General features: G+C 39.3%; 1 protein-coding gene across 1 annotated transcript in view; it reads right to left on the bottom strand.

Moving 5' to 3' along the window:
* LOC145996198 (cell adhesion molecule Dscam2-like) overlaps window positions 1-15,647 on the bottom strand; it is a 501,892-nt gene that overhangs the window by 68,224 nt on the left and 418,021 nt on the right. The window contains exons 14-20 of the mRNA XM_083132598.1: window positions 15,403-15,579; window positions 12,767-12,914; window positions 11,058-11,206; window positions 10,232-10,363; window positions 9,058-9,358; window positions 5,089-5,264; window positions 971-1,117 (exon numbers count right to left, since the gene is read on the bottom strand). Coding sequence (XP_082988724.1) covers window positions 971-1,117; window positions 5,089-5,264; window positions 9,058-9,358; window positions 10,232-10,363; window positions 11,058-11,206; window positions 12,767-12,914; window positions 15,403-15,579 — 1,230 coding nt within the window. The remainder of the gene's footprint in view (window positions 1-970; window positions 1,118-5,088; window positions 5,265-9,057; window positions 9,359-10,231; window positions 10,364-11,057; window positions 11,207-12,766; window positions 12,915-15,402; window positions 15,580-15,647) is intronic.

The following is a 15,647-nucleotide window of genomic DNA, read 5'->3' as shown; positions in this document are numbered from 1 at the left end:
GATTTTTTTCTGTGGGGCTATCAGATATTTCTTAATTACCATTCTTTACATTCGTTTTAAAAGTTGTTGAAAGGAAAAAACGGAAATTGGGGGTAGTTTAAAGGAAGTTTACTTTTACCAATTTCGCGTCTTCAGAGTTCTTTACTGATTTCATTTGACAATTTTAATTTTTCCAACATTTATGGAGGGGCTGTAGCTCCATCAGTTCCTCCTGCATACGCCAGTGATCGAACATAGGGTTTTGGCATTCCATGCCAACGCTCAGCTTAGACCAGAGACTGACTTGGTAAGTCAGTAGTAGGGTGTTGGCATGGATCCAGGTTGGGCCACTGGTCGAGCCTCAATTATGACATACTTTACAACAAGTATATAAATACGAATATTTTAATTAACCAAATGGTAACCTTGTTGAAATTATCTAATCGAGTGTAAACTTTGAGGAAAGAAAGCTTACCTGCGTTAATAATACATGTATACACGCACGCACGCACACTTACTCCCAAAACAAAACTTTGAAGGGGCTGAAATTGCTTTGCCCCATTAAAATTGACGCCTATACATCTATGCACTCACTAAGCACCAAGGAGATATTTATAAAAGTGGGACCGCCGAGGACATTCAAGAAATACGGATAGATGGCATAATATAAACATTGTATGTTTATGAAGAATTATATAATTTTCAATTTTACACAATTAATTTCTCGGATATATGTTAGATAACGATTCTTGGAAAAATATAGTTGGAAAAATCTCTTCTGAACCGTTGTATTGTGTAAATTCTTGACGACCTTCATTTCAAGTCCGAAACAAACCATTCAAAAAATTCCCGAGCATTTGCTCGACGGGCCCACCTCTATTAATTCCTTCACAGCATACAAACGAAAGAAGGGACAACATGAAGAAAGTTATAGGGTATCTTTCGTCATTGAATCGTGCCTGCTATATGCCAGGGTAGAGTTCATACCCACCATACCATTCCTCCGCAGGATCATACTGCAGCTTGTATCCCTTGATAATCCCGTTCGCGTAGGACGAGGGGGGAGGCTGCCAGCTGACTTGAAGGCTCTGTGACGTCAGCGCTGTGCACCGGATGTCTTGTGGCGGCATGCTTGGAACTGGAAAGCAGATGGAAAGACATTGTGGAAATGAGAACATTTCTTCAAAGCATCTGTTAACATTTATAGGGGTGCGTCAACACTACAGGCTATTTGCACCCATCCTGTTAACTTACCCACATAAAAAGCAAACTCATTATTTGATTACTTACGTACAAAATTCACAAGTTATGTCAAGGGTAAACTTATATTAGATCTGAAATCAAATTGAATGTAGCAATCATAAACACTTAACTGTTCACCCTCAAGCTTTATTCAACTCTTGTACAAATACGTCCTTCAGCATTATAAAAGTTCTAAAAGAGATGCAGTACGTAATATACCTAAGATTAGCAGGAATTAATACCGGTCTAGTTTCGTGAGATTTCGGAATGGGATACAATACGGTTTGCAAAAATTTCAAAAGCTAAATGATGTACAAAAATCAGCGTCTAGCATTTAGGTAAAGAAGATAGCATCATGGGGAATGAAGAAAAAATGATTGATTCAGTGAGTGAGGCGGAGAGAGAGTGAGAGAGGAGAAAGATAGAGAGACTATGTTTCTCTCTATTTTCCTTTTCATTCGTCTCTCTCTCTCTCTCTCTCACACACACACACAAGCACACACCCTTTCGCTACCTCTCTCCCTCTCTTCCATTTTCCCTCTTCGTCTACGTCCACCTCTCTTCGTCCGGCCTCAATTACCCTTTGAAGCTATTTTACATGTGTTACATGTGTTAAGTATTTGACTGGTTTGACGTCTATGGGTTTGACGTTGTGAAAGTGTATTGCGTGTGTGTATGTGAAAGTGTATGTGTTTGGTTAGTGAACGTTCAGTTCCATAATGCCTCCAGTACTATTCTTCATATTTCATCACTTTAGAATTGCTCAAACGAAATAACTTACGTGGATGCATGAGAATTTCAACTCTCGGCTCCGGCACGTGTTCTTGTAGAAATTGTATGAAGGAAGTTGTTATTTTTGCTGCTCATGCGATGCATATTGCTTTCTTTGTTAAAATTGGCATGCTTTGATGGGTGACAAGTTTATAACAAAGGAAAAAGCCGCGCGGCTTATTGTCTGAAATTTGAAAATCGGTGGGCCTCCACGCGGCGACGCCGCGACGTAAATGCAAAATTGTACCAGCACATTGCCTGATATGTTTTGCACTATCGTACAAAAAATCATGCACATATTCGAGATACTTTCCGGGAAAAATATATTTTTCAATGTCGAGCACCCGAATTTTTTTGAGCGGGAAATTTGAAATTCGGCACACGTACATTATTTTTTTAACTCTGAAACTAAGAACATTGGAATTACAAATTATACCTCGTTTTGTTCAGTACAGATGTGACTATAAGCCTATGACATAGAAACCAAATATTCCGTTATCGGGTAGAAGAAGAAGACGAAGAAAGAAGAAGAAAAACTTCTTGTTCTTTTACGAAATTTGAAAATCGGCGGGTCTCCAAGCGGCGACGCCGCGACTTAAATGTGCCGGAATTATATTTTAGTGCGTTCGTTCCCTTGGTAAAAGTAACGTTACAAATCCCAGAACTGAGAAAATAACGATAATAACATTTTAAAAAATAAAAAATGGAACGAGATTTTAAGGGCGCAGCCCCCCCCCCTCCAATAGAACCCAAATGAAATTCAACCTTACTGATTGTTTATCACATACCTCAAGACTCATACAGAACTAAAAACATGTATATCCGAACAAAAACAGAGTCACAGTATGTCCCAAAAGTCAGATACTACACGCAAAAGCATCTTGTCACCTATAGGGGCTATCCACCGGAAGGAAGTGCCTTCGCGCAGACGCCATACTTGTAGCACAACAACTTCCGGTTCGTAGGCTCATAACATGCTGCTAAAGGAGCTGAGATTGTGTCATGTATGAAAGGAACGAATGAGTGTGTACAAGGAGGATGTAAACTACGATCAGGGCTAAATAATCTTTCATGGATCTCTCTTCATCCATTTACTCGAGATCTAGGCGCCAAATTATTGCATTGAAGCTGTCAGGCGTGAAAATTGGAAGACCATTAGCAGTAGACTGCGCAGTAATGACAACGGAACGAAAAAAAAAACACATTCCGATCCAGACTTCGGAAAAAAATATAGTTTAAAAGTAGTTTATTCCCTGCATTTTTTTTGTACTAAATGTCCGAAATTTATTGAAATTAGCAGTTTTTATTCCAGAAATGCAAAATAAATAATCACCCGAGGGTGATATTGTGTGTATAATTATTATTATTATTATTATTATTATTTTTTTAGTATCGGGTAATGTTGAATATTTTCTGCTCCTATAATCTCCCAATTTAGTCGGGAAATAACATTATTTTTCCCGTTTTGAACGTCAGGACTTTAAAAATACCCCGTCCTGTTTTCTTCCTAACCAAAAATTTTGCGACCCGCACCACTTGCACTTCATTAATAGTAGAAGAGAAATAATTCAAATCTCGATTTTCTCTCTGTTTTAGTGATATGAGCAAAAATATTACTTTTCCTTTCAAAAGATGCTCGGTCATGGCCAGATAGGTTACACGTTAAGTTCTTGAAGTACACACGAACTGTATTAAATTTTTGTGTAACCAGATTTTTTTTTGTGTGTGTAACCAGAGGAAATATTTTTTTGTGTAGCCAGAAAATTAAGTGCGGGTACTATTATTAATTTTAGTCTTTTGCAATGGAAATCTTTTCAACATTGATAGATAGAGTGCCTCCCCGATGGCGCAGTGGTAGCCTCGTCGCCTTGTAATCAAGGGGTTCCGGGTTCGATTCCCGGTGGAGGCATATTGTGGTTCGGATCCCAATTTAAACTGTAGGTCCAGTCCCGATTAGCCTTACTGTGCACAAAGTGTACTTAAAACACCAACTCAATCAATCAAATCAACATTGATGGAGAAGAGGTCCTAGGTTTGAACACCATGGTGAAGCAATGGTGTGTCATTGTGTTTGTCCCATCATTAATTTTTCCAGTTTATTATTCACCTTCATCGTCATGTTTAACACAAATAGCAGAAAATTGACTTTAAAAAAAAAATGAGCGTTTTGTATTTCTGCGTTCAAACGAGAACGAAACCAGCAAGTGTGCATTATCGCATCCCTCTGACTCGTCCTGGCTGAAGAAAGAAGAAAAGAAGCTCCTTTTTCCGTTTTTTATATGTCTGTACATCTCGCACTTTTTCACTTAAAACATAAATGTATGCATTTAAGCGCTCTCGCTCTGTAGGAAAAATTACTTTCTATTTAATATGTAGGCTACAAATATCGCCAATGAAACGACGATCAGCAAATGGATCTCATCTTGGAATAATGCCGTATTACTTCCTAGTTGCTCATCCAATTGATATGCAAAGGCCTCTACTTTGCCCTGATATCTCTTATTCTCCTCCTCGTCAAGTGCTTTTATATGATCCATTTCATCCGGTATACAAAACGAGAAGAAATGCCACAAGTACGCGCTTGAATTACCCGGCCGCCGTGAACCGGAAGTTGTTGTGCTACAGTTCGACAATCGATTGTGCCGTTCGATATGTTTTTGTTTACTCGTGGATAGCCCCTATAGGTGACAGTCGGTCGTTGGCGTAAATAACGGCTGTCACCTATAGGTGACGGGAGGACGTTTAAGGGTTAAAGGACAATATTTCGGCTGAAATCAGGAACATGACCGGAGAAACACTGCGGCGAGTCACGGCGAATATGCAAACGCGGATGGAGGCGTGACTTCTTGAAAATGGCGGACACTTTCAGCACATACTCTGATCACAATGAGCAATCAACGGCACACTATCCAAGGTACGTCGTGTATAAATTACGTTACATTATGATACATTTCATATTACAGCTCATTTTGTCGGGCCGGTTCTATAAGAATTATCCTGTATAATTTGTTAGGGTCAAAATAAAGAACGGAAATGAACTGAATAAGGAGAACTGAACGGTTGTGTTTACACCTCATCGACGTCATAAGCACTCACCGTCCTCCATCGTTTGCATCGAAACTGGTTCCGACAAAGGCCCAGGGCCGACCTGGTTGAAGGCCTGGATGACCACGGTGTACTTGGTGAATTTGTTGAGGTCGGTCAGCAGGAACTCCCCCTTTTCGTCACCCTCCAGCTGGACGGTCGTGTAGTTGTAGCTGCCAGAACTGGAGCTGGAAAGGAAAGGAATCTCATTAGAGTTTGAAAAGAGCTTCAAACTTGCAGGAGAAAACTCCGAACGCTTTTATTTCCATGTGAAGCACGGAGGTAGCCAGAAAAAATCAAACAACTATACACGCTTAACATAAAGTAACTTATTTACGATAAAGAAACAGTGTTTGGCAACCATGGACAGCACTAGCGTACGCAGGAGTGTTTTTTTCAGAGAGGGCTGGAATTATGAAGATGGAAATTGCATAGCTGCGTTTAAATGAAAGGGGGATGGGGGCGTACACAATAAATATTTCGTAATTACCATTTTTAATCTTCGTTTTAAAAGTGGAGTTTCCATTTGCTACTTCGTTTTCTCCCCCGAGTCCTTTACCGATTTCATTTTAAAATTTTGGTTCTCTCTAAATTTCAAATTGTTCTTACCGACATCGAATTGTGTTTAGAAAATGCCGCGAATAATTCTAATATTAGTTTGATTTAAGATCAGCAGCAATCAAATTCAGAAAACAAAATTATTATGGGAGCAGGCACGTAACCAGGGGGGGGGGGGGCTCGGTGGACTGAAGCCCCCTCCAGAAATCCTACAAACATCTAATTTTAAAAAGTGTATAGTGGTAATTAATTTTACTTCCTTAGCGGGATTAAACATCTTGTATAATAAGTTGTAATATACTGAGAAATTCTACTTCAGGGCTTCTAACAAGACTACTAGAAGGAAAGGCTGGGGTCAGACACGACTCTTTTAGCGACTGCCGCGGGTGTGACGTCATGGGCGGACAAAAACCCAGCTGAGTCTTTACCCCATACGGAAAGAAACGTGGAAAGGCTGATCTGTTTTGTTCTTTTCGCTCCTTTTTTCTTGTATTTCTGGATTGTTGGGTTCAGGGTACGAAATCCTGGAGGGGACGAGGGGGATTCCCCCCACCAACAATCTTGGCCTCAAAAATCCCCCACCAAAAATTTCCCAGGGGAAAGAGTTTTTGTTATAACAATGAAAAGATAAGCAATTACTTTTAATTTCAAATATACTTTACTAAGAATAATATCGAAAACACACACAAATTAGTGTGATTGTGAGTGTTGAATGCTTTCTGTCTAAAGAGATCATTAACAAATCTACATCAATCCGCACAGTAAAAGTAAAACAAGAATGCAAAACAATAATAACTATGAAATCTAATTGATTTATATTAACATAAAGGTAAAAAAAAAGGCAAAGTGTTCCCCTGTGCTTAGTACCACGCCATGAAGGCGTATAGGGGGTGTGGGGGTAACGCCCCACACTTTCTTGATCCGGTCATGAGTGGGGTGATGTGATCAGCATCACGCCCCTGACCGCCTTTATCCCCCAGGGTTCCCCCAGGTACCCATGTTATTCGACGCTTGGTAAACATAAAGCACAAACTAAAGAAAAAACTGACACATAATAAAACCACTTCAAGTATGTCATAATTTATTAACATCTTTAACCGGTTAGTAAAGGAATTAGTTAGCTGCTTTACACTATCTGATAAGTATGAAAGTAACAAATTAATTTCTAATTAATAATCATAATAATTATTTTAATTGAGTAATTTATTTTTACTTTTAATAACATTACAAATATGTACATCTTATAATTCACACATATGTTTGTGGGGAAGGGGTTGTAAATTAAGAACTTTCTCCCCCTCACCAGTTTTCAATGATTTCGCACCCTGGTGGGTTGTGAGGTGTTGCAGTTCACAATGCCTTCAGTGAGGTGTTGCGACATGTCGTGATCTCCGATGAAAAAATAAAAACAGCGGGTGACAATATATAACTGAACACATCGCATCTAACGAGACTTGTTAGTGGATTGCGATACCAGTAGTCTCATTACACAACATCAGGTTACCATACACTTCAATTGGGTTACAATTATTAGAATAAAAAATAATAATATTGTAATTGTTGCAGTTCACAATGCCTTCAGTGAGGTGTTGCGACATGTCGTGATCTCCGATGAAAAAATAAAAACAGCGGGTGACAATATATAACTGAACACATCGCATCTAACGAGACTTGTTAGTGGATTGCGATACCAGTAGTCTCATTACACAACATCAGGTTACCATACACTTCAATTGGGTTACAATTATTAGAATAAAAAATAATAATATTGTAATTTTTTAATAAAGGCTCTCACGAGTATAGTAAGATAAAAACTGCAAGCATACCCCCTCCCCAATTTAATATCCAGTCCCCCATCAAAATTCCTATGTCAATTTTAGGTTCACTGTTGGTATTGAAGAGTTGAATCTCGACCTCCTACAAATAATTTAATTCTCAATTGCCATACCAAAATTCCCACAACAGTCTAAGCACAACAGTAATTAATACTCAAGACTTGGCTATCTCCCAGCCTAGTGCTCAATTTCCTTACTATAGAGTTGGAAACTTCCCCAACCAAGGGTAATTCCACATCAGAATTCACGATAAAAATTTAAGGTTTAATATGTAATAGCTGGCTGGATTTTGTGCACCTCAAAGAGTAGATACTGTGTTGCCGAGAGACGACACTGGTATGTCTCGTCGCGTGAAAATTCCATCTCTTCTCGTGTCTAGTCTCGTTAACAACACTAATAATACGTACATAGTAACTGTTATAATTCCCTTGTAAAACACAACTTGCTATTTATATATGAGTGATGCTTAAATTACAACGTAGTTCAACTTCCGTCCTCCATTATTCTATTATTTCTTCAGTCAAATTTTCATCACAATCCCCCCGCCCCAAAGTTAAGTGGACTCAACCAGCTTTCACATACCCGCCTGTGGGCACCCCTGTTCGACATCCCACTGATTATATATATACGTATATAAAGTGAGCCTCGACTTTCTTCAGTTCTATGTCCTAATTTTTCGTTCAGTCGAAAGTTGTTTAAAGTGTTTGTGACATATTACACACGGAACTTCCTCACATTCCTCCCTGTGTAGTTCAAAGATTCATAAGACTCAGAATTGTAATCTGAATAAGGAAAATTAATGAAGAAATAAATATCAATAGTCGAAGCAAAGTTACCAAATTTGAAAAAGTTAAGTGAAAACAGTTCCTCTCTCACTCAAAAGAGAGCAATACATGAGGTTGTTTTCTTTTACATATTCAACTTATCCATAATTTTGGCTTTCTGCCTTTCTTTATTTAACAAAATTATTTTACGCATTCAACATATATTTTTCTTTCTGCCCTAACAAAACGCATTACTAGGTGTATTAACCCCAATTTTACATGAAACTAATGTTTCACAGAGGAATGTGACGACATATAATCTACCGATAAAATGTGTGCGTAAGTGGCTGTGTAATCCAACTGTAAGGACATACGTTATGTCGGATCCTAAGTAAGTCTGTGTATTCACTCCCAATTAGCTTCTGGGCATAATTGCGGCTCTTTTTTGTTCATAATTACTACTTTGATTCGGCTGCGAAACCGGAGCGTAGAGCGATCTGTCCGCCCGTGACGTCACGCCTGACGTCAAGGACCGCGTGATCAGGTATGGCCCCAGCCTTCTCCTCTACTAGTCTTGGGCTTCTACACCCTCCTTCACTTTTTGCCTTTAGATGGCGGTTGCTGGTAAGGGATGAGCCCTTCAGAAATAAAATTCTGGCCTGTACGAGAAGGTCAACTGTTGTATTGAATGTAAACAGTAAAGAATCAAATGAAAATTATTTTATCAGAATTAAAAGAGGGACCTTGCGACGCCCATAACACCCCTTTCGGATCTCTCCTTGTAACACCCCTGACATTATTACAATATTTCGGGAGATACGCACCTGGTTTCTCTGTAGCCAACGTAGTAGCCCTGTATGCGTCCATGCTGGAGTTCCCTCATGGGAGCCGACCAGGTCACCCTCATGGCGGTCGATGACATCGGCTGGAGATTGAGGTGCAGGGGCGGACCAGCGGGCCTCTGAGGCTCAGTCGTGACGAACAGCTCGGCGCTCGGTTCGCTCCTTCCCACGGGACCCTCCGCCATGACCCGGAACACGTAGCGCGTCGCGGGCTGCAGGTTCTCCACCAGGAAACTGTTCTCTGTCCCGTGCTGTTCCTGCACCATCGATTTGTCCCACGCTTCTGGGGAAACAAAATACAATTTCGATCCAACTTCTATACAGGATGTTCTTGAAAAATAACAACAAACTTTCCCCAATAGGGGCATTCCAGCGTTACGTGGGTGCAATTTCACACAAAATGTAAGGTTCTAGACGTGAGATTGGATTAAAATATTCATAATGGACTAATTTATTATAATTATAAAGTACCTTGTGGTGTCTGCTAAGAAATGAAAAAAAAATATTGCGACATATTCTGAATGCATGAAAAGCATTAATAAAATTAATAGAAAATAATAAAATTAAAAATAAAAAGCGTTACGAGTGTGACGCTTTAAAACTGTAGCGAATTTTGACTTCAATTGTCTGTGAAGCATATAGGTTGCAGATTCTAGTAACTTTTATTGGTGAAATGTGCAAATTATGTGTATTTACGAACTTTACAACCTTAATGCATATAAGACCCTAATAATTTTCACATTAATCCATTTTATTATTTACATGGAGCAGGACTACTTTTCGTGGGATGCAACAATAACGTGTTGATTTTATAGGCCCCCTTTTGATGCTATGATCCCTCAAATTCAGACATTTTTTCTGTTGTATGTATGGGACAACGCGGCACAGAATCAGGGTTGCAACTTTATTTTTTCGGACGGAAATCTTACAAGTTTATTCGTTAATTATTCCTGGTGTTTACAGTTATTACAAGCATTTAAACTTATTATTTCATGTAATTAAATTCATATGGAATCGCAGCGCGGGGTAATAATAGGGCTAACAGTAAAATACAGTAATGGATTTCGTACAATATAGACAGACACACACACACACACACACACACGGAATACTGAATGCCGCCAATATTATTTGCACAGTATTATCATGCACTTACCTCCTGTTGACCTGCACTGTACGATGTATTTGGTGACGGCGCTAAAATCTTCCAGTGCATGGCGCCACTGAATCTTCACTGCTCTGCTGCTAACCATTATGCTCTCCAAGTCGGTAGGCGGCCTCGGTGGCTCTGGAAAATTAAGTCATCTTTACAAGCCGCAATGTCATTGCAATGTCAGTATGTCACACTATGCAGTGAAGAAAGAAGACTATTATAGTTTTCGTTTGCCATGTATAAGTATAGAAGACATGACATTAATAGTCTTAAAAACGGAGACACGTATGATTCTACTTCATTTTGTACTGTCATAATACGTATAATACGTATGTGTGACGTATTCATTATTTATTTTGATGTGTAGTAAAGATCCACATAATTTGTACAAAAACAAGTACCCTGGCAAAGAAAATAATATGAAATTGATGAAGAATTGAATATTTATTGAATATCAAAAGAGGATGTTAGATCCAGTTGGCGGAAAGTAAAGTTCCTGATTAATATTTTATGCATCATAAATAGTAGTGTGCAAGCAGAAATCTTTGGTACTTTCCTTCAAAGCCGTATGATCTCAATATAATCTTTGCCTCCTAATAAGTTCAGGGGAAATTATAACCATCGATTATATAACAAATGTTAAACAAGTATATTTTCATTGCTTAATTGGTCTTTCGGAAAGGGGGTAGGTCAGGATCCCCTGGACCCCTTCCTCCCATAAATACGTTCTTGGTACCAATGACCAGTGGAGGAAAACGGGCCGCACATGAAAACACCCACCCAAATTAAATTTTCTGACGTGACGAACGTTAAGTAGTCATGACCTTACCTTGAACCAGGAGCTGGTGCAACTGCTGGTCCTTCCCGTAGACGTTGCCTGCGTGGCACACGTACCCACCGCTGTCCGAGGGCATGGAGTGGCTTATGTGCAACTTGGACGACACTCCGCTGGTCGTGGACTCCTGCTTCACAGCCATCCTAAATTTTTACAAAGGATCAACAGTCAGTGTAAGTTAATATGATTTGAATAAGTGCATTTGCATGTAAAGGTGTTTATCTGGTACAGTCATGGACACTAGTGTAGCGATTCCATTGAGAATGTTACAACCCAGAGGTGTCCGTGACTGTACATCGAGAACAAACTGATACAATGAAGATTGCTTCGTTGACACGTCCGAGATGGGAATCAGTTATTTGGTTTTGAGGAGAAGGTTCCTAATTTCGTTCTACTGCGAATGCGTAGGACTGATGCACTAAAGTACAGGTATAGGTCTTCTCTACTCTTACGGTGGACGCCCTACATGCTGGCAAGGGAAATTGGGAGCGAGGAAGCGACCAGTCCAGCGCGATAAGAAATGCAGCAGCCTGTAGAACGAGGTGAGGCCAGTGCCTCCTCTAGCGACGTCATAACTCTCGGCGCCACCGTTGTTGTCTGGTTTATCTGCGGCGTAATCCCCGCTCCCTTGCCAGCATGAGGGCTGCCCGCCGTAATAGTTGAAAAGATCTATAGACAGAGATATACTAACTTGCGTCATATATGATGCACTTTAGTGTTACCTTCACAAACTGTAGGTCCAGTCTCGATTAGTCTTTCCATGCATAATGTGAACTTAACAACAAAGTCAAACATTGAGAAAATATAACAATTGTACCAGAGTTCAGACGTTTTCATGTAAATCAAAGTTCACAAAATGATCACTACGACAACACGGTCAATTAAAAAGAATTACAATGGAAACATGGCTTATTAAAAGGCTAACCTCTTAAGGACTCATATACTCATTATGTACAAAAAGAAACCCATCTTAGAGTTTCAGTGACGTTTCTTCCCTGCTGAAAATTCTGTCTACTGTTTACAGTAGATCAATAGGAGTTTTGAAACATCTACTGTGTTTAGATTTTCAAGTAGATGTAAAAACTAATTGTTAATCAGGAGGGATGAAAAGTTATATTTACACCCAAAATGTTGAGCTAGACACACTATATTCTTACATGTACATAATACTGAAAATAATAGTTTACTTGTAGTTCCTCTGCTGTATATGTACAGGGACAACGAAGTTAGTAATAAGGTGTGTTTTATACAGCGTTTATTGATACAATTGTAGGTTGTTTCATTGTATCTTCTGCAAATATGCTGTATAAGGAAACAAACTGCCGGAGTACTAAGTGATGTGAGTGTACATTAGCCTACTGAAGGTGTTCAGCAGGAAACCATTTCGTTTCAGTAGATTTCCGAGAAACACAGTAGAGTACAATAGTACAGGATAGTCCAAAAGTCCCGTATTATAGGCTGGATTACAATATTTGTTCAATGTGTTGGTCCCCACTGTTAAAACACAACTGTATGCGTCTACCCGCTCTTCAGTAGTCAACATGGTTCAACTGCACGAAGAAATCGCAAACATTTCACATTTATCGTCATGCGCCTATGGTGCGGGACTTTTGAGCCACTCTGTAGATTCTGTCTAATGTAAATAGTATAAATTTCTAGCAGGGTTATCTTGCAAAGAATTGGCAGAAAGAAGGTCCACTGACCTGTAGTTGAATGCCGAGCTGAAAACCTCCTTTCCTCGTATCCACGTGACGTTTAGGGGCAAATCACCAGTGACGTCACATCGGAGAACGGCTGAATCACCCTCCTTCACTGTGACCAGGCGAGACTGCGTCGGAAAGTACGGGGCGGCTGGAATATGATTACTCGAGTTACAATTGCATTTTGGAACGAAAATTAAGAAAAAGGCGTGGAACGTATTCAATTATCAATTACAGGTCATTACGACCACATAATTTGCTGTGTCTGAGCGCTATTCTAATACAGAAGACGACGTACAGTGGGATCTACGAGTATCACCGTGCAAATCGTCCATCACCATGTTCGTGCACTTTCTTTGACCAAATAAGAGCTTCAAGAATTAAAAGAAAAAAATCAAACCAAGCTGTTGACAACTTCTGCACCAGCATACATAAAAATCCATCGCTTAAAAACGCACAGGATGTAACAGAAAAAATAATGAAAATAGCCATGGACAATTTGCAAGGTAATACGCATGGATTATTTCATTGCGTTGGTGGTCACATTCAGGTCTAATTCCTATGGCGGAAGGGGGATCTCCCACCTTCCCACCAACGATCTTGTTCTATTAAAATTTTTCCCCCATTAAAATTTTCTGAGGGTAAGAGTTTGTGTTATAATAACAAAGATAAGCAATTTGTTTAGACTTCAAACATACTTTACTAAGAATAACATCATAAACACATACAAAGATGGAATAACAAAGAATGATGTCTGCCTGTGTGTGAATGTTGCATACATCTTTTGTTCTCTCTCTCCCTCTTTAGGGCTGGTAACAGCATGGGGGCTAAAAACGTACTTCTACAGTCATAGATAAGATTTTAAAATTATATCAAATTGGACTAGGAGGAAATGGAGCTGCGAAGGTGGTTGTCATTATCACCCTAGACCCCTGGAACATACAAATTAAACGTGTCATTTCTCCTCCATTTCTCGCCTCCTTTCGTCGGGAATAAAACGTAGCATTTAGCTACATGTTAATTTAATAGGAAACTAATGTCTTCTTAAAGTTTCTCATTTTTTGTCCCTCCCCCTAGTTATCTTTAATTTGGAATCGATTTTGCAGATGTGAACAATAGCACACACTGCTTCAATGAAGATGGTGTGGAATGCACAACCGACTGTCCTTTTATTAGCCACATTTCTTGAATGCTAAGTTTTCTTTTCATCGGATTCAGCGGAAAAGAGTAAGTACATAAAATTTCAACAATGTCTAAGTATACCAGGTACCTACAGCTAGGTAGGGTGGGTGCGAAAGTCATTCTTGTCCTGGGAGCTGAAATCTCTAGCTACAACTCTGATAAGGAAATGTTTTAAATAAAATAGATTATAAAAACATAACACAATAAAAGTATGAAAATTTAATTATCATTTTTTAATAAAAAGCAATAATTGAATAATATCTAACATTTATTAAAAACATTTCACTTATCTTCTAATTTCTTGACATTTTGAACCAGTCGATAAAGGAATTAATTTGCTAGTTTATAAATGTAGCAAATTAATTTGTTTATATATGTTTATATATATATATATATATATATATATATATATAATATATATCCAAGGTTTCGGGCTTGGCCACCCTCAAAAAAATTCTGGGTACGGGCTTGACTGTACATGAGGCATGTGGAAAGTGTGCTACAACTACGTAGCTTTAAGAAACTGCTTTTTCTCATATTCTTAGTGTGAATTCAGAAGACTTATTACAGGCAAGCTAACCCTTAGCAACGGCATAATGGAAATAAACATACCACATATAATAACATTGGAAGCAAATGCGTGTCGAGAGAGACCTCTTGTAGAAATGCCTTCGGAACACTACGCATGTAAAAAGAGCTAATTACAACTAGTTTTGACACATGTCTATAGTAAAAACTAGAATTAGATTGAGTATCTCGTAGTTAAAACTGGCCATCTCCGATGGCCTAGTGCCAACGTCCTTGCCTGTTATTTAAGAGGTCTCGGCTTCGATGCCTGATCAAGACTGGTTCACATCTCACTCTAAACTGCAGGTCCAGTCCCGATTAGCCTAACCGTGCATAAAGTCGACTTAAGTAAAAGTCAAGTTAAATCTACTGTAAACTAACGTAACTATGGTCAAAGCTAGTTTTCTTTAGTCACACTCAACAGTTCATCCCATGTTAAAATGTCTTCTCATACTTAATCCATGAACGATGGAGTTCTAGTGTAAGATTCATTTTTTTAGATATGTTCGTTATGCTAGCTTACACTTACAATGCAATGTGCCTAAAGTCGAGCTTAACTAACTCCCGACGCAGGACCCGCCTTTATGGTAGTGACCCGCTGTTGCCGCGTTTATGCACGAAGAAACTTGTGGTCCAACAGCCAGCTTACCGCTGGACCCTGTTTGAGCAACAATCGGCAACCTCAGAATCCCTCCTCCTCGAATCGACCAGCAGGGAAACTGGATTTTGTCAAAATAAGCGTTGCGCTTGTGTTTATTAATAGTAGTTCTAACTGTAAACCTGATTTAATTTTTCACTACTTAAGACTAGTAAATTTTCGTTAAAACTACTTGCAACTAGTCAAAACTAGTTTCCCCTATAGGCAATGGCAACTAATAGTTTTCACTTACAGTTGACAGTGAGATGAATGAGCTTCCCCGCAGGCGTCCCGATGCCGTTGCTCGCTTGGCACAGATAGTATCCCTCCTCGCTCTCCTTCACGCTCTGAAGCAGCAAGGATCCGTTGCTGAACAGCTTCACGGCAGGGAACTGCCCCTTGATCTCATGGTATTCGCCGGATTTGCCGTCTGGAATAAATGACAAAAGATTAGATAGACCACATGTTAACAACACTGCCTAGATATAGATATATTGT

The sequence above is a fragment of the Lepisma saccharinum genome, chromosome 1 (assembly GCF_977018435.1).
Source record: "Lepisma saccharinum chromosome 1, izLepSacc3.1, whole genome shotgun sequence".
NCBI classification, from domain to species: domain Eukaryota; kingdom Metazoa; phylum Arthropoda; class Insecta; order Zygentoma; family Lepismatidae; genus Lepisma; species Lepisma saccharinum.
This window is presented reverse-complemented; position numbering and strand designations above follow the sequence as displayed.